Source organism: Ctenocephalides felis, unplaced genomic scaffold (assembly GCF_003426905.1).
Source record: "Ctenocephalides felis isolate EL2017-DRISC unplaced genomic scaffold, ASM342690v1 CF-g0.4_SCAFFOLD_03571, whole genome shotgun sequence".
Taxonomy (NCBI): Eukaryota; Metazoa; Arthropoda; class Insecta; order Siphonaptera; family Pulicidae; genus Ctenocephalides; species Ctenocephalides felis.
In genome coordinates, this window is record NW_020539725.1 from 61,973,750 (window position 1) to 62,001,262 (window position 27,513).

The 27,513-nt window shown below is 30.4% G+C and overlaps 1 protein-coding gene across 1 annotated transcript in view; it reads left to right on the forward strand.

The window, feature by feature from the left end:
• The window catches only part of LOC113386440 (hemicentin-1-like), a 146,342-nt gene that overhangs the window by 111,096 nt on the left and 7,733 nt on the right, over window positions 1-27,513 (forward strand). Inside the window, exons 10-15 of the mRNA XM_026624221.1 lie at window positions 1,731-1,934; window positions 4,399-4,544; window positions 4,785-4,929; window positions 8,096-8,226; window positions 8,304-8,463; window positions 23,384-23,677. Coding sequence (XP_026480006.1) covers window positions 1,731-1,934; window positions 4,399-4,544; window positions 4,785-4,929; window positions 8,096-8,226; window positions 8,304-8,463; window positions 23,384-23,677 — 1,080 coding nt within the window. The remainder of the gene's footprint in view (window positions 1-1,730; window positions 1,935-4,398; window positions 4,545-4,784; window positions 4,930-8,095; window positions 8,227-8,303; window positions 8,464-23,383; window positions 23,678-27,513) is intronic.

The window sequence follows — 27,513 nt, forward strand, 5'->3', positions numbered from 1 at the left end:
AGTGCGCGTAAGTTTCACACGCGATTGAAGTAAAACTTTTTTGCTACTGCACAAGATGGCATTTAAGTAAAAATAAATACATCATATAACAATTTTGAATAATGTTTATGAGTAATATGGTAACACTCGTGATGCACACATTTAGTAGTGTCGACAATTATACACATTTATATAATGATAAATTATAAACTATATATTTATAATAGTATTGAAAATATGTATAATATTTAAAAACAATAATAGAATTCAAGTCATACTTCAAATATGACATGATCGGTTTGTCATTGTAATTAGCATTTAGAAACAAACCTTCATTTAGAAACGAACCTATATTAGAGTAATAATTGTGTTTGAAGAACTTCATGTAATTAAAATTAACATACATTCATTGACTGCTTGTAACTTTTTTACTTTTTTCCAGACGATATTCAATTTGCACGTCAGTAGAGTCATTTTTTAATAACTTTGCTCGTCAGTAGAATCCGCTTTTAATGTCATTAAATATTAATAGTTTTGCTCGACAGCAAAGTTTCTTTTTCATGTAATTTAATATTAATAATTTTGCTCGTTAGTAGAGTCCCTTTTTGGTTTTTTAAATCAATTTTGTACATTTCCATGAAGTTATTTGATCAGTTGTCAGTAGAGTCCCATTTGTCTTTTTTGTCAATTTTTAGTTTGCTCGACAGTAGAGTCTTTTTTTATATTTACGAATTTCAAATTTGGTCGCCAGTAAAATCCATTTTTAAATATTTTATATTAGAATTGAGTTTGCTCGTCAGTAGAGTTCTTTTTTAGAGACATTGCTTATTCATATTTTGCTCGTCAGTAGAGTCCATTTTTTTCTTCTAAATTGAAATTAATTAATAATTTGCTTGTCAGTAGAGTCCCATTACAAATATTTTATTAAAATTGAGTTTGCTCGTCAGTAGAGTTCTTTTTAGAGACATTTCTTATTCATATTTTGCTCGTCAGTAGAGTCCTTTTCTTTTCCTCTGAATTGAAATTAATAATTTGCTTGTCAGTAGAGTCCCATTACAAACATTTTATTAAAATTGAGTTTGCTTGTCAGTAGAGTTCTTTTTAGAGACATTTCTCATTCATATTTTGCTCGTCAGTAGAGTCCCTTTCTTCTTTTCTAGATTGAAATTAAAATTTGCTTGTCAGTACTTCAGTAGAGTCCCTTTCACAAAACATTTTTCATTAATATTTTTGCTTATCGGTACAGTCCTTTTTAGTATCTAAGTTAAATTTGGGGATAAAAAAGGACTCTACTGACGATCTAGTTAATTTTTAAACTCATAACAAAAACTCTACTGGCGGGCAAATTAAAAAACAATTTAGAAGATTAAAAGGGACTCTACTGACAAACAAATTGGTTCTCAAAATCATGAAAAGGAACTATACTGACGAGCATTTTTCATTAAATCAAGATTTGTACTACGATGTAATTTTAAAATGTTAATATCGGTACGCATACAACGACAGATCTCTATTCACATACACAACGACTAATCACAATCGACCCGTATTGACATGATATCATCCAGAGCGAATGACGAATCATTGGCACTCGACTCTTATGTTATTTGTACGGATTTACACCCTAGTCGCGCCTAAAGAAGTTTTACTTCAAAAATATTTTTCGTAAATTTCATTTACTATAATTTATATGTCCTAAAAAGTTTTACTTCAATACGAATTAAATAAAATGATTATTTCTTTTTTTCCAGGGCGTCCTCCACCAACAGTAAGTTGGTTAGTAAATGGTCTTTTAGTCGATGGCCAGGCCGAGCAGACGAGTGGTGACGTCATAGAGAATCGCCTGATGTGGCCCACACTGGCCAGGGCCGATTTAGGGGCCCTTGTTACGTGTCAGGCTATAAATACGCAGCTGATTGAACCCAGAGAGACATCTTTTGTTTTGGATATGCATTGTGAGTTGGTGATAAAATTTTTTGGTCAAATTCCGCAATAAATTTGCAAAATCCGCTATAAATTTGTTAGTTACTTCTTACATTTGTGAATTTGATAATATTATAAGTTTCATTGATTACCTTTATAAATTTGCAAATTCCGCAAGATAATTAGTATATTCCGCATAATATTTGTAAATTGTGCATCATAATAAATAGTATTACTATTAAAACATAAGAATGAAAATCTTAATTATCGTAATAAATACCTCAAATTCTGCAATTAATATTCAAATTCTGCAATTAAGATTCCAAATACGCCAAATTAAATATTCCAAATCCGCAATAATTATTTTAAAATACATTATAAATAACTTAAAATCCAAATTCCGCAATAAATATTTCAAAGCACGTAATAAATATCTAAAATTCTGCATTAAATGAATATCTCAAATTCCGCAATATAAATCTAAAATGTCTCAACTTCCGCAATAAATGAATATCTAAAATTCCGCATAATAAAGATCTAAAATTCCGCAATGAAAATCTAAAATTCCGCAATGAAAATCTAAAATTCCGCAAAAATTATTTTGAAATCCGCAAAAAGTGTCTAAAATTCCGCAATAATGATCTAAAATTCCGCAATAATGATCTAAAATTCCGCAATAAAGATCTAAAATTCCACAATAAAAATCTGAAATTCCGCTATGAAGATCTAAAATTCCGCAATAAAGATCTAAAATTCCACAATAAAAATCTGAAATTCCGCAATGAAGATCTAAAATTCCGCAATGAAGATCTAAAATTAAACAATAAAAATCTGAAATTCCGCAATGAAGATCTAAAATTCCGCAATGAAGATCTAAAATTCCGCAATAAAGATCTAAAATTTCGCTAAATAAATATTTTAGATTCCGCATAATAAATATTTCAAATTCCGCATAATAAATATTTCAAATTCCGCATGATAAAGATCTCAAATTCCACATAATAGAGATCTCAAATTCCGCAATAAAAATCTAAAATTCCGCAATGGAACTTCAAATTCCGCAATATATATTCCAAATTACCCCATAAATATTCCAAATTACCCATAAATGTTCTAAATTCCGCAATCAAACTTTAAATTCCGCAATCAAACTTTAAATTCCGCAATCAAACTTTCAATTCCGCAATCAAACTTTCAATTCCGCAATCAAACTTTCAATTCCGCAATCAAACTTTCAATTCCGCAATCAAACTTTAAATTTCGCAATCAAACTTTAAATTCCGCAATGAAACTTCAAATTTTGCAATCAAACTTCAAATTCCGCAATAAATATTTTAAAATTCCGCAACAAACATCTAAAATTCCGCAACAAACATCTAAAATTCCGCAACAAACATCTTAAATTCCGCAATGAAACTTCAAATTTTGCAATAAAAATTCCAAATGCCGCAATAAATATTTCAAACTCCGCAACAAATTTTCAAATTTCGCAGGGCATTTTCAAATTCCGCAATACATATTTTAAAATTCCGCAATAAATACACCCAGGCCTCGCTATACGGCCGCTCTTTATACGGCCTTTCGCTATAACGGCCCTCTTTAATTAAGGTACGTTTTCGATATACGGCCTAAAATGTTTCGCTATAACGGCTTTTTTTCTCTATGTCGATATATTGCGCAATCTCGGTTTTGAAGATTTAAACGAATCTGATGTGCTGGATCTACTTGCAACTGATAGGGAACCCCTTTCATATGAGGAACTCATTCAGTTGCAAGCAGAGCCGGCAATTGATGAAGATACAGAACCTGTTGTATCCAAACAGCTAACATCAAAAATCATGTCGAGCGCTTTTTCATATTTTGAACAAGGTGTAAACATCTTCCTTGAAAACGATCCTGACATCGAACGTAGCGCTTATGTGTACCGAGGAATTAAATCAGCCATTAACTGTTATAAATCACTAAAGGAAAAAATAGACAAGAAGGCAAAACAAACAAGACAAATTTTTCAACCCACCAGCGCAAAATGATGGTGACAGTGATCTGTAGGTTTTAGTTGTTTCATTTTTATTTGAAAATTATGTAATGTTTTTGAAGTTTTTTATTTTATGTAAAATTTATGTTCTTGTTAGATATGTTTATAATTTAAACAAAATAAAAATATAAAATGCATTTTGAATGATAAACCATATTATATATTTATTAAATTTGGAACCGATCCCATTGAATTTGTATGAATACGTATTAGAATAATTGATTCGTTATACGGCTTTTCGCTTTACGGCCAAGTTTTGCGGAACGTATCTAGGCCGTAAAGCGAGGCCCCAGTGTATTATAAAATCCTAAATTCTGCAAGGCATTTCCAAATTCCGCAACACATTTCCAAATTTCGCTCTGCATTCCCAAATTTCGTAACACATTTCCAAATTCCGCAGAATATTTTCAAATTCCGCAACGTATTTCCAAATTTTTCATCATAATTTTTCAAATTTTCAGTAAGACCCCTAACAGCAACAATAATCCAACCATCGGAATCATTGGTGGCCGACAGAAGGTACGAGGTCATTTGCGAATCCGTGGGCTCTAGACCTCCGGCTATAATAACCTGGTACAAGGGAAAAAGACAATTGCGAAGAACGAAGGTAATAGAGTTAAATCCACTGAAGGGCCAAAGGCCAAAACTTTCTCTCCAGCTAAAAAAATGCATTGTCATATTATATATAAACGTAATATTTATCAGATAAACTCATATGTGGGTTTGAAAGTGTGTGTGTATGCGAGTGAATGACATAAGCCAAATAGCTCATAGAATTGCCATGTATTCTGATTGCTATTGAAAATAAAATTAAGAAAAAAAATGCATTTAATTTATTAATTTTTAGGATGAATCTCACGAAAACCGAACAGTAAGTTCCTTGAGCTTCGTACCGAGCACTGAGGATGACGGAAAAGAAATTACGTGTCGTGCTGAAAATCCAAATGTTACAGGAATGTTTAAGGAGACTGTATGGACTTTAGATGTAGTCTGTAAGTATAATAACACTGCATATATACATACACACACATATACACACATACATACACACATACACAATCAATTTTCTCCAGGTATGTCAAAATGTCCAGAAATTTCTGAAACACTTTTAGACGATTACTATATATAACTTACCCTGCAAAAAGTTAATAAAAAGCAAATGCAACTTGTGGTGTATGGAATCGTGCCTTAAGGCAAATTGGAACTTCCCGTACCGTAATGAAATATTTGAGAAATTTCAAACGTGATATTACAAATGCTGTAACTTTCATTATTTTTGCTATCTTGTTTGTTATATCTGAGCAAATCATATATCATAAATGTAAATCATAAATCATAAATCAATTTATCTCCAGAACATTAACAATACTCATTTCATTTCGAATTCAATTTAAAAAAAAAATAGTTGCCTAATTTACACACAATTGAGAAAAAGTGCTCCCGTATAGTCACAGTCTAAACGCATTTGCAAATAATTCTGTGCGACATTTTCACTTATACTGTGCTTAGCTTGGCGGCATTTTCATATTTTTCAATAGTTTTCACGAAATTGGAAAATTATTCCAACACATAAACGGTCTAAACGCGCTTGGGAAAACATTTGTACCAGACTGTGCGCTCAGAATGTGCTTAGCCTGGGCCATTTTTTAAATTTTTAATCCAAAATTACAAAAATATTTTTTGAAAAAAAAATTAGGAACAAATTTTTTTTCGAAAAGCAATTATTTTGTTGAAACAAGCAGAAAGTTCTTTGAATCATTCAAACCGGACGCTTATAGTTGTCTCAAAAACTGCTATTTTTTTAACATTTAGCTCTGTATCTCCGAAACCGCTGGGTCTACCTGTGCCAAAAACTAATCAGCACATCTCCCTATTAATAGGAATCGAAGGTTTTTTAAACCATTCAAATCGGTTGATCCGTGCCGCCCGAAAACGTGGAAGAAAAATTGTATCCATACATACATACACACACACATCCATTTAGTTTCTGAGGTATGCCCCTTAAAAATGTTCAGAAACCTTCAAAACGTCGAAAAATGCAAAAATTATCATTTTCCTTTGCCCATTACTATAACTACCCTACGGGAAGTTAATAACCGAAAAATGGTCACAATTTCACCAAATGTTGACGTTGAATTCTGGGACATCCTGTATATATATATATATATATATATATATATATTGATGTAATAAATTTGTTTCTGCATTTGATATATATCTGGCGGTAAATCATCCTCAACAAGCATTCGTAGTACCTTTTTAACAATGGCGATACACAAAGAGATGCCCCATAAAATCGGAAACATCTACCCCCCAACACACACATACACAGATATATATATATATATATATATATATATATATATACATATATATATATTATGTCCTAGGTAGAGATAAAGATTTCCCCTTGCAATTCGTTATATCGACTGCTCCACCGGTCTCCTTTTGTGGCACATATCTATAACAATAATTGGGCCGGCCTTGGCTGGCTGCGGTGGAGCGGTGGAGCGGTGGAGTGTTCTTTAAGAACACATAATTTGGGTTTATTCCTCAGAGGATGATTGAGGATTTTTATGGGCTCCTTATTCTTCCTGTATTTTATGTAGGTCGTTCGTTTGATTCGGTAAAATATGATGCATCATTAGTGGATAGTAGTTGCTTGAAGATAAGGAAAATTTTACAATTTTTTCGAAGAGTATGAATTTGCTGTTAGGTCGAAATAGTATGTAAATAGTGCTCTTAGACTTTTTATATGTAAGTAAGGTCAAGAAAAAGTAACTAGTGGTGTATGGCATTGTGCTTTAAGGCAAATTGCCGGAACTTCCCGTATCGTAATGAAATATTCGAGAAATTTTAAACGTTTTCAAATATATTATTACAAATACTGTAACTTTCATTATTTTTGCTATCTTTGCTATGTCATTTCTGAGCAAATCAAATGTAAATCATAAATCAACTTATCTCCGGAATATTAACAATCGTCATTTCATTTCGAATTCAATTTCAAAAAAAAAAGTTGCCTAATTTGCACAAAAGTGAAAAAGTGCTCTCTTATAGTCACAGTCTAAACGCATTTGCAAATAATTCTGTGCGACATTTTCACTTATACTGTGCTTAGCTTGGCGGCATTTTCACATTTTTCAATAGTTTTCACAAAATTGAAAATGTGCTTCAGTGCATAACAGTCTAAACGCACTTCGGTAAACATTTGTATCAGAATGGCGCTTAGACTGTGCTTAGCCTGGGCAATTTTTTAAATTTTTAATCCAAAATTACAAAAATATTTTATGGAAAATAAAAAAAGATGTAATAATTTTTCATCCTCAAAAGCAATTGTTCTGTCAATACAAGCAGAAAGTTTTTTAGATCATTCAAATCAGATGCTCCGTTCTCTCAAAAACTCGATTTGTATTTTCTGCACTCTTTACTCCATATCTCCGTAACGGCTGGACTTGCTTTTGCCAAAAACTAATCAGCACATCTCCATATCAATAGGAATCGAAATAAATTAAAAAAATGAAATCATACCATGGTCAAGTATTATTTTGCGATTTTCGTAGAAAATTTTTTGTTTCCGATTTTGATCATATTCACAACGTTGGTTCCTTATGACCTTAGAAAAATGCTAATAGATAGTTTTTAGCGAATATCTCGCAAACGGTTAGAGCTATCGTAAAATTTTGCATCAGCAGATAGATATTTTAAATAAGCATATTTCGTTCATATACATTATGACCCTATATTGAAAAGTTTTCGAGTTATAGGCGTTTAACCGTTTGAAACTTAAAAATTTTAAACCATTCAAATCGGTTGACCCGTGCGCCCGAAAATGTGTAAGAAAAATTGTATTCATGCATACATACATACATACATACACACACACATCCATCCATTTTGTCTGAGGTATGCCAAAATGTAAAATAAAACAAAACCAACATAAATGTACTAGGATCCAAAACAAGAGTACTAAGACATAAGAGACTAAAAAAGTCGAGGTAAATAAAAAAAATAGAGAGCTGAACCCAAAAACAAGTTTTAGTTGTCATACAAAAGTAACAGAAAAAATTTCTCAAAATTCTAATAAACGAAATTAATCATTTTTTTAAAATTCAAAATTCAAAACATAACCATAACACCCAATAATTTTTTTTTCAGATCCCCCAATCGTGACCCTACGTCTAGGAAGTACCCTAAGTGCCGACGACATTAAAGAAGGTGACGATGTCTACTTCGAGTGCCACGTCAGCTCCAATCCGCCTTGGAGGAGACTTTTGTGGATGCACGATGTAAGTAAAATTAAAAAAATCCTCAAAAAAAACCCTTGGATCAATTAAAATCAAAAAAATGATTATTTATCCCCCAGGGTGCTGTTTTATCCCACAACACATCAGGCCGAGTCTTCAGATCAAACCAAAGTCTGGTTTTGCAACATGTAACGAGGCAAAGTGCGGGAAAGTACGCCTGTTCTGCAATAAACAGCGAAGGCGAGACGATTTCCAACGAGTTGGACTTTCGAGTAAAATGTAAGTCACCAGTAGTTTTTTAATAAAATCTAAGTAATTTGTTTATAATAAAATAGCAAAATATTTAATATATAAATACTATTATTAATTATAAAAACGAAAATGTGAGTCAAAGTTGAGAAATTTTTTTATGCTGTGAAGTTATATACTTGGGTTTGACGATTTTCAAAAACCGGTTTTAAAAACCGGTTTTTTGGCGAAAATTATGAAATTCGAAAACCGGTTTTTAGTGAAATAAGTCGGTTTTCACTGTATAAATGGAAAATGACAAATTTAGCCAAATATAAAAGATAGATGAAAGCGTTTTGATTCTTGAAATCATATCGGTTCAATAGCATTTGATATCTCATCAGTCTGCAATGGTTCCCAGAAAGGTTTTGTATATATTAATTTAGATTTTTATACCATTGTATACATTAATTTCAATCAGTGTGACTTCTTCTTGAAGAAGTAACTTCCACTACTCAAACTTAAAAAAATAGTTTAAAACCCTAGAAGCCACAAATTAAAGAATAAAAAACTTAGAATTATTATATCAGACTTTAAAAACAATTTAGCATAATTTCGTCGCATTTATGAGAGTATTTTCAATTTAAGATAATTTTGTGAGTAAACAATAAAGAACACGTCTAAGTAGCAATTTGATAGACGTTCTCATTTTTTAGAAATCATAATTTATTAAACAAATAAAACAATTAGAATGTTTAAAATTAATTAATTAAAATTGTTCGAAACAGACAATACGCGAGTTTAGCTTAATTATTTTTAAAACTAAAATTGATATTAACAAGTATGTATCAACATGTCTCTAATATATATATATTTTTTATAATTTAATGATTTTTTTTTTAGAAATGTATTATTTTTATTTATTCGAAAGCTTTCCTTACGCTATCATAAAAATATTTTTATTCTTATATGTGAAAAAAAAAAGAACTCTACTGACGAGCAATAATTAAAAATAAAATTTTGTAAGAAAAAGGTCTCTACTGACGAGCAAATGTTGAACAAAAATTTCTGTATTAGTAAGGACTCTACTGACGAGCAAACTTCAACATTTGAGTGACAAAAAATTTAATATAAAATTATAAAATTCAATTTGGATTTTGTTAAAACAAGAACTCTAATGACTTTATAAAGAAAAGGACTCTACTGACGAGCAATAGTCAAGTGTAAAATTTTGTAACAGAAAAGGTCTCTACTGAAGAGCAAACATAAACATTTGACTGACAAAAAATGCGGTATAATCTAATGAAATTAAATTAGATTCGATTAGAGAAAGAACTCTACTGACGAGCAATAGTTGAACGTAAAATTTTGTAAAGAAAAAGACTCTACTGACGAGCAGTAGTTGAAAGTAAAGTTTTGTATAGAAAAGGACTCTACTGACGAGCAAAGTTCAACAGTAAAGTGACAAAAAATTCAATTTTGTTAGAGAAAGAACTCTACTGACGAGCAATAATTAAAAATAAAATTTTGTAAGAAAAAGGACTCTACTGACGAGCAATAGTCGAACGTAAAATTTTTGCATTATTAAGGACTCTACTGACGAGCAAACTTCAACATTTGAGTGACAAAAAGTTTAATATAAAATAATAAACTTCAATTTGGATTTTGTTAGAGAAATAACTCTACTGACGAGCAAAAGTCGAATGTAATATTTTGTAAGAGAAATGACTACTGACAGGCAATAGTTGAACGTAAAATTTTGTAAAGAAATGGCCTTTACTGACGAGCAAATCATTAAATAATCTAGAAATTGAAAAAAGGGACTCTACTGACGAGAAAATCATTGCATAATCTAGAAAAAAATAAAAAAAGGGACTCTACTGACGAGCAAATTATTTAACCTAGAATATAAAAAAGGGACTCTACTGACGAGTAAATTATTACATAATCTTGAATATAAAAAAGAGACTTCACTGACGGGCAAATTATTAAATAATCTAGAAATTGAAAAAAGGGACTCTACTGACGAGCAAATCATTGAATAATCTAGAAGAAAATAAAAAGGGAATCTACTGACGAGCAAATTATTAAAAAAATCAGCAAAATAAAAAAGGACTATACTGATTAGCAAATTTATTAGCAATATCAAAAATAAGACTCTACTGACGAGCAAATTAAAAAATGATCTAAAAAATAAATAAAAAATTATAATTTTCAATATTAATATCAAAATTACTTTGACAAAACAATTGCTTTTGAGATTAAAAAATTATTACATCTTTTTTTATTTTCCATAAAATATTTTGGTAATTTTGGATTATTCAAAAAATTCACAAAATGACCCAGACTAAGCACAGTCTAATCACCACTCTGGTACAAATGCAAGTCACCACGTGTATAAGGGATGATCATCCCTTTCCTATAGGAATTTATCCTTCATCGCCCGGTCACAAAGTTCAATTTTGATATGCAAAGTTTATTATCCTTTACCTTCGTTCGAACACAAAACTAAGAAAGGGAGGAATGGTGAATGGAATGACTTTGTGTAAAAGCAATCGTTACGAAGACACGGACATAGTCCTTATTTTCGGGCCCTATTGTGTTTAGGGTTAGTTTTGAGGACAAGGACATGGAAAACGATCATTGACGAGTAAGGGTTGGGGACAGGAAGGATATAATATAATTTACTTTAGCATTATGTCAGTAGAGTCCCTTTTCTATATACATATTTTCTAAGAAATTCTAGTTTGCTTGTCAGTAAAGTCCTTTTTATGTTTAAATATTTTCTAAAAAAATCTAGTTTGCTCGTCAGTAGACTCGCTTTTGTGTATAAATATTTTATTGCTCGTCAGTAGAGCCCCTTTTTTTGTTTGAATATTTTGTAAAAAAAAATTCTAGTTTGCTTGTCAGTAGAGTCCCTTTTGTGTATAAATATTTTATTGCTCGTCAGTAGAGTCCCTTTTTTGTTTAAATATTTTCTAAGAAATTCTAGTTTGCTTGTCAGTAGAATCCCTTTTCTACATAAATATTTTATTGCCCGTCAGTAGAGTCCCTTTTTTGTTTAAACATTTTCTAAGAAATTCTAGTTTGCTTGTCAGTAGAGTCTGTTTTGAGTATAAATATTTTATTGCTCGTCAGTAGAGTCCCTTTTCTTGTTTAAATATTTTCTAAAAAAAAATCTAGTTTGCTTGTCAATAGAGTCCTTTTTGTGTATAAATATTTTATTGCTCGTCAGTAGAGTCCCTTTTTCTGTTTAAATATTTTCTTAAAAAAATTTAGTTTGCTCGTCAGTAGAGTCCCTTTTGTGTATAAATATTTTATTGCCCGTCAGTAGAGTCCCTTTTTTTGTTGAAATATTTTTTAAAAAAATTCTAGGTTGCTCGTCCGTAGAATCCCTTTTGTGTATAAATATTTTATTGCTCGTCAGTAAAGTCTTTTTTTGTTTAAATATTTTCTAAAAAATTCTAGTTTGCTTGTCAGTAGAGTCTCTTTTGAGTATAAATATTTTATTGCTCGTCAGTGGAGTCCCTTTTTTTGTTTAAATATTTTCTAAGAAATTCTAGTTTGCTCGTCAGTAGAGTCCCTTTTGTGTATAAATATTTTATTGCTCGTCAGTAGAGTCCCTTTTTTGTTTAAATATTTCCTAAAAAAAATCTAGTTTGCTCGTCAGTAGAGTCCCTTTTGTGTATAAATATTTTATTGCTCGTCAGTAGAGTCCCTTTTTCTGTTTAAATATTTTCTCAAAAAAAATATTTTGCTCATTAGTAGAGTCCTTTTTCTGCAAAAACATTTTCCAAGCAATTCTAGTTAGCTCGTCAGTCAAGTCCTTTTTTGTTAAAATATTTTCCAAGAAATTTGAGTTTGCTCATCAGTAGGGTCCGTTTTTTGTGTAAGTATTTCCTAAGAAATTTGAGTTTGCTCATCAGTAGAGTTTCTTTACTGTATTTTTTTTTTTAAATTAGTTTGCTCGTCAGTAGAGTCCCTTTTCTGTATAAATATTTAAATGCTGGTCAGTAGAGTCCTTGTTTGTAAGTATATTTTCCAAGGAATTGTAGTTTGCTCGTCAGTAGAGTCCTTTCTCTTATAAAAATTTTTGTTCAACTATTGTTCGTCAGTCGAGTCATTTCTTTTATAAAATCTTACATTCGTCTTTTGCTCGTCAGTAGAGTCCTTTTCTTTACAAAATTTTACGTTCAACTTTTGATCGTCAGTAGAGTTCTTTCTCTTACTTTTTTTTATTATTTTTTATACCCCTATTACCAAATTATCATTTAGGGTATGTTATATTTCCTACTCCAACCCTAAACAATTTACAACCTTAAACCCTTAAACCGTCCTAAAAAAACACACAAACTGCATCATATTCGACATCGTAGCAAATTCGAAACTCTTTCACGTATCTTATAACCATTTTCTTACAAAGAGGATATCGATGGGATGATAGGGGATGGCGGGGTAAAATCGAAGGCTTTCTAATGAGATTCGTCGACTATCTTCTATTCGAGAGAAGAGAGTAGTAGTAGTAGTAGTACGACGATAGAAACAACTTCTAAAGTAGAAAATAAACGAGAACGGTGGAGAACCCGGTGGAGGACTGTGTGTTGCCAGATGCCATCGCGTGTGTGTGGATTTTTTAGATGGATGGATGGTAGAAATATATTTAGACAGGGTTGGGGTTTAAATATTTCAGATTTAATTGAAGGTTTGACGTAACTGATTAAGTTTTTTTGTACAGCGAAAAAAATACATTTATGCATTCCAGACTGGGTCTTTTGTCTGGGTATGTCGGACTCAATACTGACTAAAACCTCGGCTTTTCTTTTGCCTCTGGTTAAGCATTACTTCGTGGGGGGAGGATCTAAAATTTTATCATTCTTAACTTTATTTTATACTGATCTTTCAAATGTGACTAGCTAGTTGTAAGTGGCATTTTGCTTCAAAGCAATTTAAGTTATTGTAATAGTTCAAAAATCGAAAATGAAAATGTCTTCACATTTTTACGTTTCAAAGGTTTCTGAACATGTTGGCAAACCTCAGAAAATAATTGAAAATAAGTATTTGTAAAAAAAGGACTCTACTGACGAGCAAACTGTAACTTAGAAAAAAATTATGTGTGTGTATGTATGTACGTGTGGAAACAATTTTTCATCGACGTCTTCAGGAGCACTACTCAACCGATTTGAATGATTCAAAAAGTATTTCACTCTAAGTAATAAAATTAAAGTAGATTTTGTTAGAGAAAGAACTTTACTGAAGAGCGATAGTCGAATGAAGGATTTTGTAAGGAAAAGGACTCTACTGACGACCAAACTTTAACATTAGAATGATAATAAAATTATTTAGAATAATAAAATAAAATTTAGTTAGATTTTGTTAGAGAAAGAACTTTACTGAGGAACAATGGTTGAATGTAAGATTTTATAAGAGAAATGACTCTACTGACGAGCAACAAGAATTTTATAGTAAAAAGGACTCTACTGACGAGCAAACTCAATATTAGAGTGGCAAAAACTTTAATATAAAATATTGAATTTAAATTTGAATTCCTTTAGAGAAAGAACTCTACTGACGATAATAGTCGAATGTAAGATTTTGTAACAGAAGTGACGACTAATAGTCGAACGTAAAATTTTGTAAAGTAAAGGACTCTACTGACGAGCAAACTTAGAGTGTCAAAAAAATCAATATAAAACAATAAAATTAATTTTGGATTTTAGTAGAGAGAGAACTCTACTGACGAGAAATAATTCAAAATAAGATTTTATAAAAGAAAGAACTCTACTGACGAGCTGAACAAAAATTTTCAGAGAAAAGGACTCTACTGACGAGCAAACTTCAACATTACAGTGACAAAAAATTTAATATAAAATAATTAAAATTAAATTAGATTTTGTTGGAGAAATAACTCTACTGACGAGCAATCATTGAAAGTAAGATGTTATAAGAGAAAGGACTCTACTGACGAGCAAACTTCAGCATTTGAGTGATAGAAAATTTAATATAAAATAATTAAAAATAAATTGAATTTTTTTAGAGAAAAAAACTCTAAACTCTCTCACACATGGCGCAAGAATTTAATGTTAAAACAAATATACGAAACTTTTAATTGGATTGCGGACTATCTAAATGTTAATGTTAAGAGCTAAAACTTTCAGAGAATTTTCTCTTATCCCTTTGGAAGCATTTGAGCCCTTGGGAACAAAAATTCAAAAACGTCCTTCAATATATCTATTACGATTCGTCGCCCAGCTCTCCGTCTATAATCCGCATCCGATGCGATTCGGTCAAAAATCTCGATTTAATTAATGATTCGATTCATTAATCGCATTATGGACATATTCAAATATCATAAATATATCATTTGCATTAATTCCGTCGATGAAAAATCGGCTTATTGGAATTATTTATTACCTCAAAAAGCGACCGCTAATACAATTTAAAATGGCGATAAAGCGAAAAATAATAAATAAATTTATCGAAAACCGAAGCCGAAATTATTTAATTTATTACTGCGTGTAGGGGATGTAAAATATTATATGGAATTAAATAATTTATTTTATTTAATTTTGGTTATTCCAAATTTTAGTCTCCATATGGGATAAACATAGAACAAATGCGCTTTACTCTAATTAGTGTTTTCAGCATATCACAGATGGTGCTAGTGTGCTTCACATTTTAAAACACACTCTAGAAATAGTTCACGTACTTTAAACGAGCTAGTACCAAGTTTGTATATTGAAATATATCTTTTTTGATTAAATTTATTTTTTATTTTTGAAGTAAAACTTCTTTAAGCGCGACTAGGGTGTAAATTCGTACAAATGCAACAAAAGTGCGTTACGGCAAGGTCGACTGCCAATGATTCGTCATTCGCCCTCGATGATATCATTTCTATACGAGTCAATTATGATTAGTAGTTGTGTATGTGAATAGAGATCTGTCGTTGTATGCGTACCAGCGTCAACGTTGTATGTCGTTCTTTTTTATGAGTTTAAAAATCAATTAGATCGTCAGTAGAGTCCCTTTTTTATCACCTAATTTGTTTTCAAATCTGCTCGTCAGTAGAGTCCATTTTCTTGTCTTAAAAAGCAATTTGCTCGCCAGTAGAGTCCCTTTTAATCTTCTAAATTGTTTTTTTAATTTGTTCGTCAGTAGAGTCCATTTTCGTGCCTTTTATAACACAATTTGCTCGTCAGTAGAGTCCTTTTTATTTTCAAATTTGCTATTTGATTTAATCGTCAGTAGAGTCTGTTTTTATATTATATTTCATTTTGCTCGTCAGTAGAGTCATTTTTACATCCTAGGGTTGTACTTCAGTTTGCTCGTCGGTAAAGTCCTTTCGTCTCATACTTTTAATTTAAGTTTGCTCGTTGTTAGAGTTCTTTTCTCATATTCTAGGTAGTTTTTCCATTTGCTCGTCAGTAGAGTCCCTTTTTATTTTCATATATTGCAAAATGCGTTTTCTCGCTTTTTCTTATCAGAGCCAAAGCTAGGAAATTATTAAGAAGACTCTACTGATGAGCTAAAGTTAAAATATACAAAAAAGGACTCTACTGACGAGCAAACTTAATCTAGAAATAAAAAAGGACTCTACTTACGACGAGAAAAATAAAAATGAAGTTCAAAGTGACTCTACTGATGATTAAATTAAAATTAAATGTAAAAGAGACTATACTGACGAGCATACTGAAAGAGACTCTACTGACAAGCATATAAAAATTAAATTAAAAAGGGAATCTGCTGACGAGTAAAACTAAAAATAAAAGAAAAATAATTTCTACTAATAAATTAAAAATGGAAGAAAATGGGACTCTACTGATGGCCAAACGAAAAATTAAAAAAAAAGGTACACTACTGACGGGCAAACTAAAAATGAAAAAGGAAAGAGGACTCTACTGACGAGCAATCTAAAAATAACATTAAAAAGAAACACTACTGACGGGCAATCTAAAAATAACATTAAAAAGAGACTCTACTGATAAATTAAAAATGGAAGAAAATGGGACTCTACTGACGAGCAAAACTAAAAATAAAAGAAAATGGGACTCTACTGACAAGCAATACTAAAATTAAAAGAAAAAACTCTTCGGATAATTAAATTAAAAATGTAAGAAAATGGGACTCTACTGACGAGCAAAACAAAAAATAAAATCAAAAATGGACTTGTAGTTTCTATAAATCTTTGAAGTTATTAAAATGAAAAATAATTTTTAGGCAAAACAGATATTACAGTTGTTCAAAGAATGAGATTGTATCGCCAGCGTAAAATTAAAAAAAAATACAAACAGACAATGAATGTATGTTAATTTTAATTACATGAAGGTCTTCAAACACAATTATTATATGATGACTGAAGTTGCGAAAACAATATTTGTTTAGGCATTCTTTAACATAATCCAGTGTGTAAACGAATATTATAAAATTTATTAATCAGCAATTACTTCATTTCTCTACTGAACGTTCATTTCTAAATGCAAATTACAATGACAAACCGATCATGTCATATTTAAAGTATAGGGTACGCCAAATAATTTGTTTTTACAAACTACTGAATATTTTCTAAAATTTCTTTTTGTATTTTGAAAGTACAATCCTTTCAGTTAATGATGAAATTAATTTAGTTAATAATGATTATAATAATTTTATTCAAAAATAAAGAAAAAATGCCTCGGCTGACCGTTGAAAAAAAAATGAAAATGAAAAATGTTAGATGGCATACGCTATATGACTTTAATTACTAGTATTGTTTTTAAATATTATACATATTTTTAATGCTATTATAAATATATAATTTATAATTTATCATTATATAATTGTGTATAATGTTTTTGCCATCTAATTATACTTCGACTATCATCGTTCCTTCGGCTGTAAATTCTATTTAATGTTATTGAGACGATAAACAATTTACGGCTTTTTAAGCAAGCAGCAGCTTCTTCCTGCTGCTGCTGCTGCGTGGAATTTTATTGCTGCAGCGCTATTTAGACAAATAACGACGAAGGAAAAAGGGAATTCCCCTCTGAAATAGAAGTAAATTGATAATGTAGGGGAGAACGGGGTTAAAGTGGTATGGAATGACAAGAAAAAAATGTGACTGATTTATTAGGAAACAATTGTGAATGTGTTCATATTTCAGAAACTATGGACTTGTACTTCAAATGCTCTGTACTGTCACAAACTAACCTCCAAATAGCACAAATGTGACAATAACTAGAGTTCGTCGGTTTTCAAAAACCGGTTAAATTATATTAATTTAAATTAGTGTGACTTCTTCTTGAAGAAGTAACTTCCTCTACTCAATCTTAAAAAAAGAGTTTCAAACCCTAGAAACCACAAATTAAAGAACAATAAACTTAGAATTATTATATCAGACTTTAAAAATAATTAAGCATAATTTGGTCGCAAGTATGAGAGTATTTTTTATTTCAGGAAATTTTGTGAAGAATCGAAGGACATGTCTAAGTAGCAATTCGATAGACGTTCTCAGTTTTTTAAAATCATATTTTATTAAACAAAAAAGCAATTAGAATGTTTAAAATTAATTAATTAAAATTGCTCGGAACAGCAATATAAGTTTAGCTTAATTATTTTTAAAACTAAAATTGATATTAAGAAGTATGTATCAACGTGTATCTAATATTTCTTTCTTTTTTTTTTATTTATTGAATTTTTTTTTTGAAAAACGTATTATTTTTATTTTTTCGAATACTTTTCTTTCACTATCATAAAAATATTTTCATTCTTATATGTGAAAATGATGCATGAATAACAAATAATTATTTTGAAAGTTATTTAATCAAGATAAACCATTATTTTTTAGTTCTACTAATTAAAATTAAAATAATTTTGTTTATTATCTATAAAATTGAACAATAAATAAATTCAGTCATTTACTACTCTAAAATACACTAAATTTGCAGATAAATTACAGAATATTCAAGCAAAAAAATTTTTTTTATATAAAATTCAAAAACCGGTTAAAACCGCTTCTATTTCATTAAACTTCACTTCTATTTCATTTATTTACATCCCGTAGGGTAAGTTATTGTAATCGTCCAAAAATCGAAATTGGGAGCAAACAAATTCGAAAATATCCATATTAAGGACCACATTATTATATATAATGATAATAAATAATAGTCTTTATACTATTACTATTTTAAATTTGTCAATAAAGTTTGCTTATCAGTAGAGTCATTTCTCTTATAAAATATTACATTCGATTTTTGCTCGTCAGTAGAGTCCTTTTCTCTTAATAAAATCTAATTTTATTTTATTTTCTAGAGTAGTAGAGTCCTTTTCTTTACAAAATTTTACATTCGACTTTTGCTCGTCAGTAGAGTTCTTTCTCTTATAGAAACTTTCATTCGACTTTTGCTCGTCAGTAGAGTTCTTTCTCTAACAGAATCTAACTTAATTTTATAATTTTATAATTTTATATTAAATATTTCGTCACTCAAATGTTAAAGTTTGCTCGTCCGTAGAGTCCTTTTCTTTACAACTTTTTTTGTTCAACTATTGCTCATCAGTAGAGTAATTTCTTTTATATAAATAATATAAATCGAGTTTTTGAGAGATCGGATTTGAGCATCCGATTTGATCGATTCAAAAAACATTCAATTTCTATTAATAGGGAGATGTGCTAAATGTGCAAAAAATGACAGTTTTTGAATGATCTAAGCGTCCGATTTGAATGATTCATAAAGCTTTCTGCTTGTTTTGACGAAACAATTGCTTTTGAGGATAAACAATTATTACACCTTTTTTATTTTCCATAAAAAAATTTTGTAAATTTGGATTAGAAATTCAAAAAATTACCCAGACTAAGCACTGTCTAAGCCTCACTTTGATACAAATGTTTACCTAAGTGCGTTTAGAATGTGACTATACTGGAGCGTTTTTATAAATTTTGTGAAAATTATTGAAAAATGTGAAAATGCCGCCAAGCTAAGAACAGTATAAGTGAAAATGTCGCACAGAATTATTTGCAAATGCGTTTAGACTGTGACTATACGGGAGCACTTTTTCAATTTTGATATTAATATTGAAAATTATAATTTTTTATTTATTTTTTAGATCATTTTTTATTTTGTTAGGCAGTAGAGTCTTATTTTTTATATTGTTAATAAATTTGCTAATCAGTATAGTCCTTTTTTTATGTTGCTGATTTTTTTAATAATTTGCTCGTCAGTAGAGTTTCTTTTTATATTCAAGATTATGTAATAATTTGCTCGTCAGTAGAGTTCCATTTTTATTTTCTTTTAAATTTTTATTAATTTGCTCGTCAGTAGAGTCCCTCTTATATTATTTGTGTGAAAGAGAGCAACATGTATCTGACAGTGTAGAGTGACAGAGTAAGATATATGTGTACGACGTGACCATCAAAATTAGGCAACTACCCTTTTAAAAGTGAATTTTTGATAAAAGGACAAGAGATACCAATTTTTGTTGTTAATAAAAATTGTAGATAATTTAATTGGCTATAAATTTGCTGAATATTGCAAAATGGTGGGACATTTCGTTTTGAAGTTATAAATGAATAAATAAAAATCGAGCTGGTCCAAAAGTGTGAAGCAAGATATACTGATGCAACCTCCAAAATTTAACAACAACCTGTTTCATTGCAAATTTTGGGTAAAAGGATAAGAGATACAACATTTTGTTATTAACAAAAGTTGTAGATAATTTAATTGACTAAAAATTTGCTGGATATTGCAAAACAATCGGGCAATTTGTTTAGAAGTTATAAACAAATAAATAAAAATCGAGCTAGTCCAAAAGTATAAAGTAAGATATATTAATCTTGCATAATTTAAAACCAATTTTTTTAAATGTAAATTTTGGATAAAAGAATAAGAGATAGAAAATTTTACTGTTAATAAAAGTTGTAAATAATTTAATTGGCTATAAATTTGCTGGATATTGCAAAACAATCGGACAATTTGTTTAGAAGTTATAAATAAATAAATAAAAATCGAACCGGTCCAAAAGTGTAAAACAAGATATATTAAAATGTAGCCTCCTCAATTTAACAACTATCATTTTAGTTCTTATAAATGCCGCCAAGCCAAGCACAGTACAAGTGAAAATGTCGCACAGAATTATTTGCAAATGCGTTTAGACTGTGACTATGCGGGAGCACTTTTTCAATTTTGTGTAAATTAGACAACTATTTTTTTTTAAATTGCATTCGAAATGAAATGACGATTGTTAATGTTCTGGAGATAAATTTAATTATTTAAAAATAATGAAAGTTACAGTATTTGTAATAATATATTTGAAAACGTTTAAAATTTCACGAATATTTTATACGGGAAGTTCCAGCAATTTGCCTTAAGGCACGATGCCATACACCACTAGTTTTTACCTTGTTTTCTCTACATTTTGTATACGATTCGCAACATATCCTAATTCCTGCTCCTCAAGCAACATGATACTATTATTCACAATAAAAACGACGACGACCTTCTGCTACGTTAATCATAATTACCAACTCGGAATAAAACGACTTCGTAAAATGTACGTTTAACATTTAACGTTTAACGTTTTTGCTCCTCCACCATTGAAACAATTTGTAATACAAATGAATAATAAACCATAGCCTTGCCATAACATTTCAAACTTCCCGTAGAGTAAGTTATAGTAATGGGCCGAAAATCGAAAATGAAACTTTTTGCATTTCTCGACGTTTTGAAGGTTTCTGAACATTTTTAAGGGGCATACCTCAGAAACTAAATGGATTTGTGTGTGTGTGTGTGTTATGTCCGCATTTTTAGTATTAAAAAAGGGACTCTACTGACGAGCAAACAAATCTAGTATTAAAAAAGGGACTCTACTGACGAGCAAACTAATCTGGAATTAAGAAAGGGACTCTACTGACTAACTAGCAAACAAATTTAGTATTTAAGAAGGGACTCTACTGACGAGCAAACTAATCTGGAATTAAAAAAGGGGCTCTACTGACTAACTAGCAAACAAATCTAGTATTAAAGAAGAGACTCTATTGACGAGCAAACTAATTTAGAATTAAAAAAGGGACTCTACTGACGAGAAAACTAATTTAGAATTAAAAAAGGGACTCTACTGACGAGCAAACTTCAATATAAATCTAGAAAATAAAGAAAGAACGCTACTGACGAGCAAAATCAAAAGGCAACATGGATGCTGAAAAAGGGCTCTACTGACGAGCAAATTATAATTTAGATCTAGAAAAAAAGAAAAGGACTCTACTGACGTGCAAAATAAAAATCAACCTAGGAGTTGAAAAAAGGACTCTACTGACAAGCAATTAAATTAGCAACATAAAACATGAAGAAAGGACTCTACTGACGAGCAAATAAAATTTAAGTCTCAGATATAATAAAGGACTCTACTGATAATCAAAATTAAAAGGCAATTCGGAAATAAAAAGGACTCTACGAGCGAGCAAATTAAATTTGAACTTCAAATATAAAACTGTTGAATGTAAAAAACATTCAATTTGTAATTATTGGAAAAAGAGGTGATTAGTTTTTGGCCAAGACAGGTCCCGCCATTTCGAAGATATAGGACTAAATGTACATCTAAAAAACTTTCTGCTTATTGACAAAACAATTGCTTTTTAGGATAAAAAATTATTACACCTTTTTTTATTTTCCATAAAATATTTTTGTAATTTTGGATTAAAAATTCAAATAATAAAATTAGCCAGGTTAAGCACAGTCTAAGCGCCATTCTGGGACAAATGTTTACCCAAGTGCGTTTAGACTATTTAAGTACTGGGGCACTTTTACAAGTTTGTGAAAACTATTGCGAAAAATGTGAAAATGCCGCCGAGCTAAGCACAGTATAAGTGGAAATGTCGCACAGAATTATTTTCAAATACGTTTAGACTGTGACTATACGGGAGCACTTTTCAATTTTGATAATAATATTGAAAATTATAATTTTTTATTTACTTTTTAGATCATTTTTCAATTTGCTCGTCAGTATGTTTCTTATTTTTTTATATTGCTAATAAATTTGCTAATCAGTATAGTCCTTTTTTTTATTTTGCTGCTTTTTTTAATTATTTGCTCGTCAGTAGAGTCCCCTTTTTTAACTTCTAGATTTATAATTTGCTCGTCAGTAGAGTCCTTTCATATCTTCTAGATTTATAATTTATTTGCCCGTCAGCAGAGTCCTTATTTTGTCTTCTAGATTTATAATTTATTTGCTCGTCAGTAGAGTCCTTTTTCATCTTTCAGATTTATAATTTATTTGCTCGTCAGTAGAGTCCTTATTTTGTCTTCTAGATTTATAATTTATTTGCTCGTCAGTAGAGTCCTTATTTTGTCTTCTAGATTTATAATTTATTTGTTCGTCAGTAGAGTCCTTATTTTGTCTTCTAGATTTATAATTTATTTGCTCGTCAGTAGAATCCTTTTTTATCTTCTAGATTTATAATTTATTGTGACAGTGAGAAGAAACGATTAGTTTTCCGAAAAAGCAATTTTTTTGTTTCAAAATTTCAATTTTTATGTAATATTCAAAAAATATTTTTCTTTGAAGATCTGAATTTGGATATTAATTTCAATCTTAATAAAACAAATTACAAAAATGTAATTTTGCGCTAGACTATTGAAAAATGAAAAAATGCCGCTAAGCTAAGCACAGTATAAGTGAAAATGTCGCACAGAATTCTTTGTAAATGCGTTTAGACTGTGACTATACGGGAGCACTTTTTCAATTTTGTGTAAATTAAGGCAACTATTTTTTTAGAATGAAATTGAATTCGAAATGAAATGACAATTGTTAATGTTCTGGAGATAAATTGATATATGAATATTTTGCAAAAATAATGAAAGTTACAGTATTTGTTGTAATAATATATTTGAAAACGTTTAAAATTTCTCGAATATTTCATCACGGTACGGGGAATACTAGCAATTTGCCCTAAGGCACGATTCCATACACCACTAGTTCTTTTTCCTTATCAATTTTTCCCTTACAGATGCTCCAGTTTGCCAAACCGATCAAGTCTCAATAGTAGGCGCCGGTCGTGGCGAAGAAGTTTTGGTTTTGTGCTCGGTTCAAGCCGATCCCGGAGCCAAGGCTTTCCGGTGGCAATTCAATAATTCCGGTGAAACCTTGCCCGTCGATTCCGGAAGATTTTCGACGAATGGTACAACCAGTACCTTAAGGTACACACCTGTCAGCGACCAGGATTATGGGTCTCTGAGCTGTTGGGCTATCAATGAAGTTGGGGTACAGATTGTGCCTTGCATGTTCCAGATCGTGTTTGCAGGTAATAAAAGATATATGTGTGTGTATATATATATATATATACTAGATGATCCGGCAAACGTTGTTTTGCCATAAAAAATATGCCTAAATTGATAAAAATTAATAAAAGTGCCAAAAATCAAATATTTAATAGATTTGGACTCTGATTCTTTGACAAATAGTTAAAAACTTGTTATAATTTTCAAAATTATTTGACATTTCATACTTCAAAAATTAATTCATTTGCATCATAGTTTTTTGTTTATTATACTTTTGTCATGTCATATATGTCAATAAAATTTTCTTTCAAATATTATTTATTTGTTAATAAATTAATATTTATTTTAGGCCATCAATGTATAATTATATAATTGTTAAATTCATAAGTTTGGGTGAATCAACACAGGAATATTGTGGAAATAAATATTTTTTTACATAAAGATCTGATTTTTGACATTTGCATTTCATTTCAAATTAATTATAACTGTCAAAATATTTTCTTTTGGATCGAAATTTAATATAATATGATATAATATTTAGTTTGTCTAGTTTGTTTTTGTCAGATTCCAATGATACCCTCAGATTGTTCTATTCCATTTAAGAGGTAACAATTTCCTGTAAAATTAGCATTTGCGATGACAATCAAAATATATCTTAACTGATATATTGATAATAATTTTATATTTTAATTACACAAATTTCTTTACATTTCGATAATTAGTGCCAACGCATCATAGTGTTTTGTTTATTTTAATTTTGTTTATGTCAATTTTTTTTAAATTAAAGAATCTTTATCTAAATATACATTTTTTATATAAATATTTGATTTTTTACATTTGCATTTAATTGAAAAATAGTGAATGTCAATTTCATATATCCAATATGCACTAAATTTATAAATGTCAAAATATTTCCTTCTTGGTCCAAAATTAATATAATATGATAATATTTATTTTACAATAATGTTCTGTTTCTATAATTTGCTTGGCAATTTTGCCTATAACATAACTTGGAATAATTAATTGATTTGCTTCTTATTGAAGTAAGGCGTTAAACATTTTTTTTTGTGGAATGCCAAAATTTTGTTTATTATTAATTTTAAATTCAATATGCCGCTTTTTTATTGTGATCTTTGATCTGTGTTTTAATGAAGTTTTCGTTTCCGAAATAATTTGGTAAGCTAATCAATTAAATCTAAATCGTAAATCTATTTATATAATTATTTTCATAAATACTGACAAATGACATTTAATTTTTCTACATGTCAAAATTTATTCAAATTTTTAAGCATTGATTTTTAATTAGATTTAAAACTATAAACAGTGATTTTGAATATAGGATTTCATCAAATTTGGATTTAAATGTTGGATATTTCTATATATGTACATGTTTTTGAATTTTATTTTTTGAAATGTCAAATTTTTTTTTCAAAAATTATTTATCGAAGTTTCCTTAAATTTTGACATTTGTCATTTTAATGTTTTGTTTTTTTTGGTCATTTTCTGTCAAAATTTTTAGAAATTTATAAAAATTATATATTTATATTTCAAATTTACTATTCAAAAATTCCTATAACCTAAGATGGATATATACGCGCACGATGAGCCAATAAAATTTAAAATCGGTTCAGTAGTTTGGGCGTCCATCGAGAACCAACATCGTGACACGAGATTTATATATATATATATATATATATATATATATATATATATATATATCCCATATGTGTAATTATTCATCTCTTGTTTGTTCCATCATAAAATCAACCTGTTCCGACCTTCTGTATGTAATATCGTATTTACAACAAACTACAGTATACTATATAATACTATGCACCGTGCTTAATTACATCAAAAGAGAGTAGAGTAGAGTAGAGTAGAGGGAATTGGTCAAAGGGTTAGAGTTAGGGGATAGACGGGTTGCGAGTTCAAAAGGCACACGACGATATCGTTTCGTTTTCGACTCTGAATGACGAAATTTAATTTTGCTGCCGTTTGCGTTGAGCAATTGTAAAAGACTGAGGGCTAGTGGAAAAAATAGTGGGGAAATAATAAATGATAAATATTTATAGAATTCTAAAAATATTTTCAAAACGATAAAGCCAAAAATTAGCCTTTTATTAAGTAAACTTTTAAGGTGAATATAAATTTTTTATATTTACTTTATTTATTTAAGTACATTTAATAGTTTCCAAAAACTTTCGTAAAATTTTCAATTATTATTATATTTCATAAAAGTTTCCTAAGAGCTTTAAAGTCGTCAGGGAATTTTCAAGGTCGTTAGAGAATTCAAAGCTTCGTAAGACTTTTTAAACTCGTCAGAGACCTCTGAAAGTTACGTAAAACCTTTAAAAGACAGAGATCTCTAAAAGTTTCTCAAGATCTTTAAAAATAGTCAGATTTCTCAGAAAGTGGTAAGAGATCTTTGAAAGTGGTCAGAGACCGTAGAGAGTCGTCAGAGACCTTAGAGAGTCGTCAGAGACCTTAGAGAGTCGTCAGAGATTTTTGAAAGTCGGCAGAGATTTTTGAAAGTCGTCAGAGACCCTTGAAAGTCGTCAGAAACCTTTGGAATTTCCCGAGATCTTTTTAAAGATTTCCCAAGGCCTTGAAAAAGTTTCCGAAGTCCTTCAAAACTAGTCAGATACCTTGAAAAAGTTTCCCAAGATCTTTAAAACTAGTCAGAGACCTTAAAAAAGTTTCCCAAAATCTTTAAAACTAGTCAGAGACCTTAAAAAAGTTCCCAGGACCTTTAAAGCTAGTCAGAGACCTTGAGAAGTTTTCCAAATTCTTTAAAAGTAGTCAGAAACCTTAAAAAGTAGTCGGAGACCTTGAAAACGTTCCTTAAGACCTTTAAGAGTAGTCGAAGACCTTGAAAACGATTTCTAAGACCTTCAAAAGTAGTCAGAGACTTTCAAAAGTAGTCAGAGGCCTTCAAAAGTAGTCAGAGGCCTTAAAAAAGTTTTCCAACACCTTTTTGAAAGTTTCTCAAAATCTCTAAAAATATCTTAAGTCTTGTGAAATTATATACTTCTAAAACTCGCCAGAGTCCTCCTAAAACTCTTCAGAGACCTCCTAAAACTCTTCAGGGACCTGTAAAACTTTTCAGAGACCTCTGAAACTAGCCAATGACTTCCAAAACTAGCCAGAAGCCTCTAAAACTCGTCAGAGACCTCCAAAACTTTTCAGAAGCCTCCGAAACTTTTTAGAAGCCTCCGAAACTTTTTAGAAGCCTCCAAAACTTGCTAGAAGCCTCCCGAAACTATCCACAGACGCCTAAAACTATCCAGAAGACTCCAAAACTAGTCAGAAGCCTCCAAAACTAGTCAGAAGCCTACATGACTAGTCAGAAGCCTACAAAACTAGTCAGAAGCCTACAAAACTAGTCAGAAGCCTACAAAACTAGTCAGAAGCCTCCAAAACTAGCCAAAAGCCTCCGAAGCTAGCCAAAAGCCTCCAAAACTTTCTAGAAGCCTCCGAAACTGGCCAAAAGCCTCCGAAACTGGCCAAAAGCCTCCAAAACTGGCCAAAAGCCTCCGAAACTGGCCAAAAGCCTCCGAAACTGGCCAAAAGCCTCCGAAACTAGCCAAAAACCTCCAAAACTAGCCAAAGACCTCCAAAACTAGCCAAAGACCTCCGAAATTTTTCAGGCACCTCCAAAATATTTAAACAAAGTATATAATTTACAAAAAAATATTTCATACAAAACACCACTTTCTCTACTCTAGTAAATTTCCAAAACTCAAAAAATTCCTACAACTTGCCCCAGGGCACTTCAAATTCCACCTTTTTTCCACTCGCACTTTTCCCGCTCCCCTATTATCTACGCACTTGGGCAATATCCGACATCCCGTTAACCCGT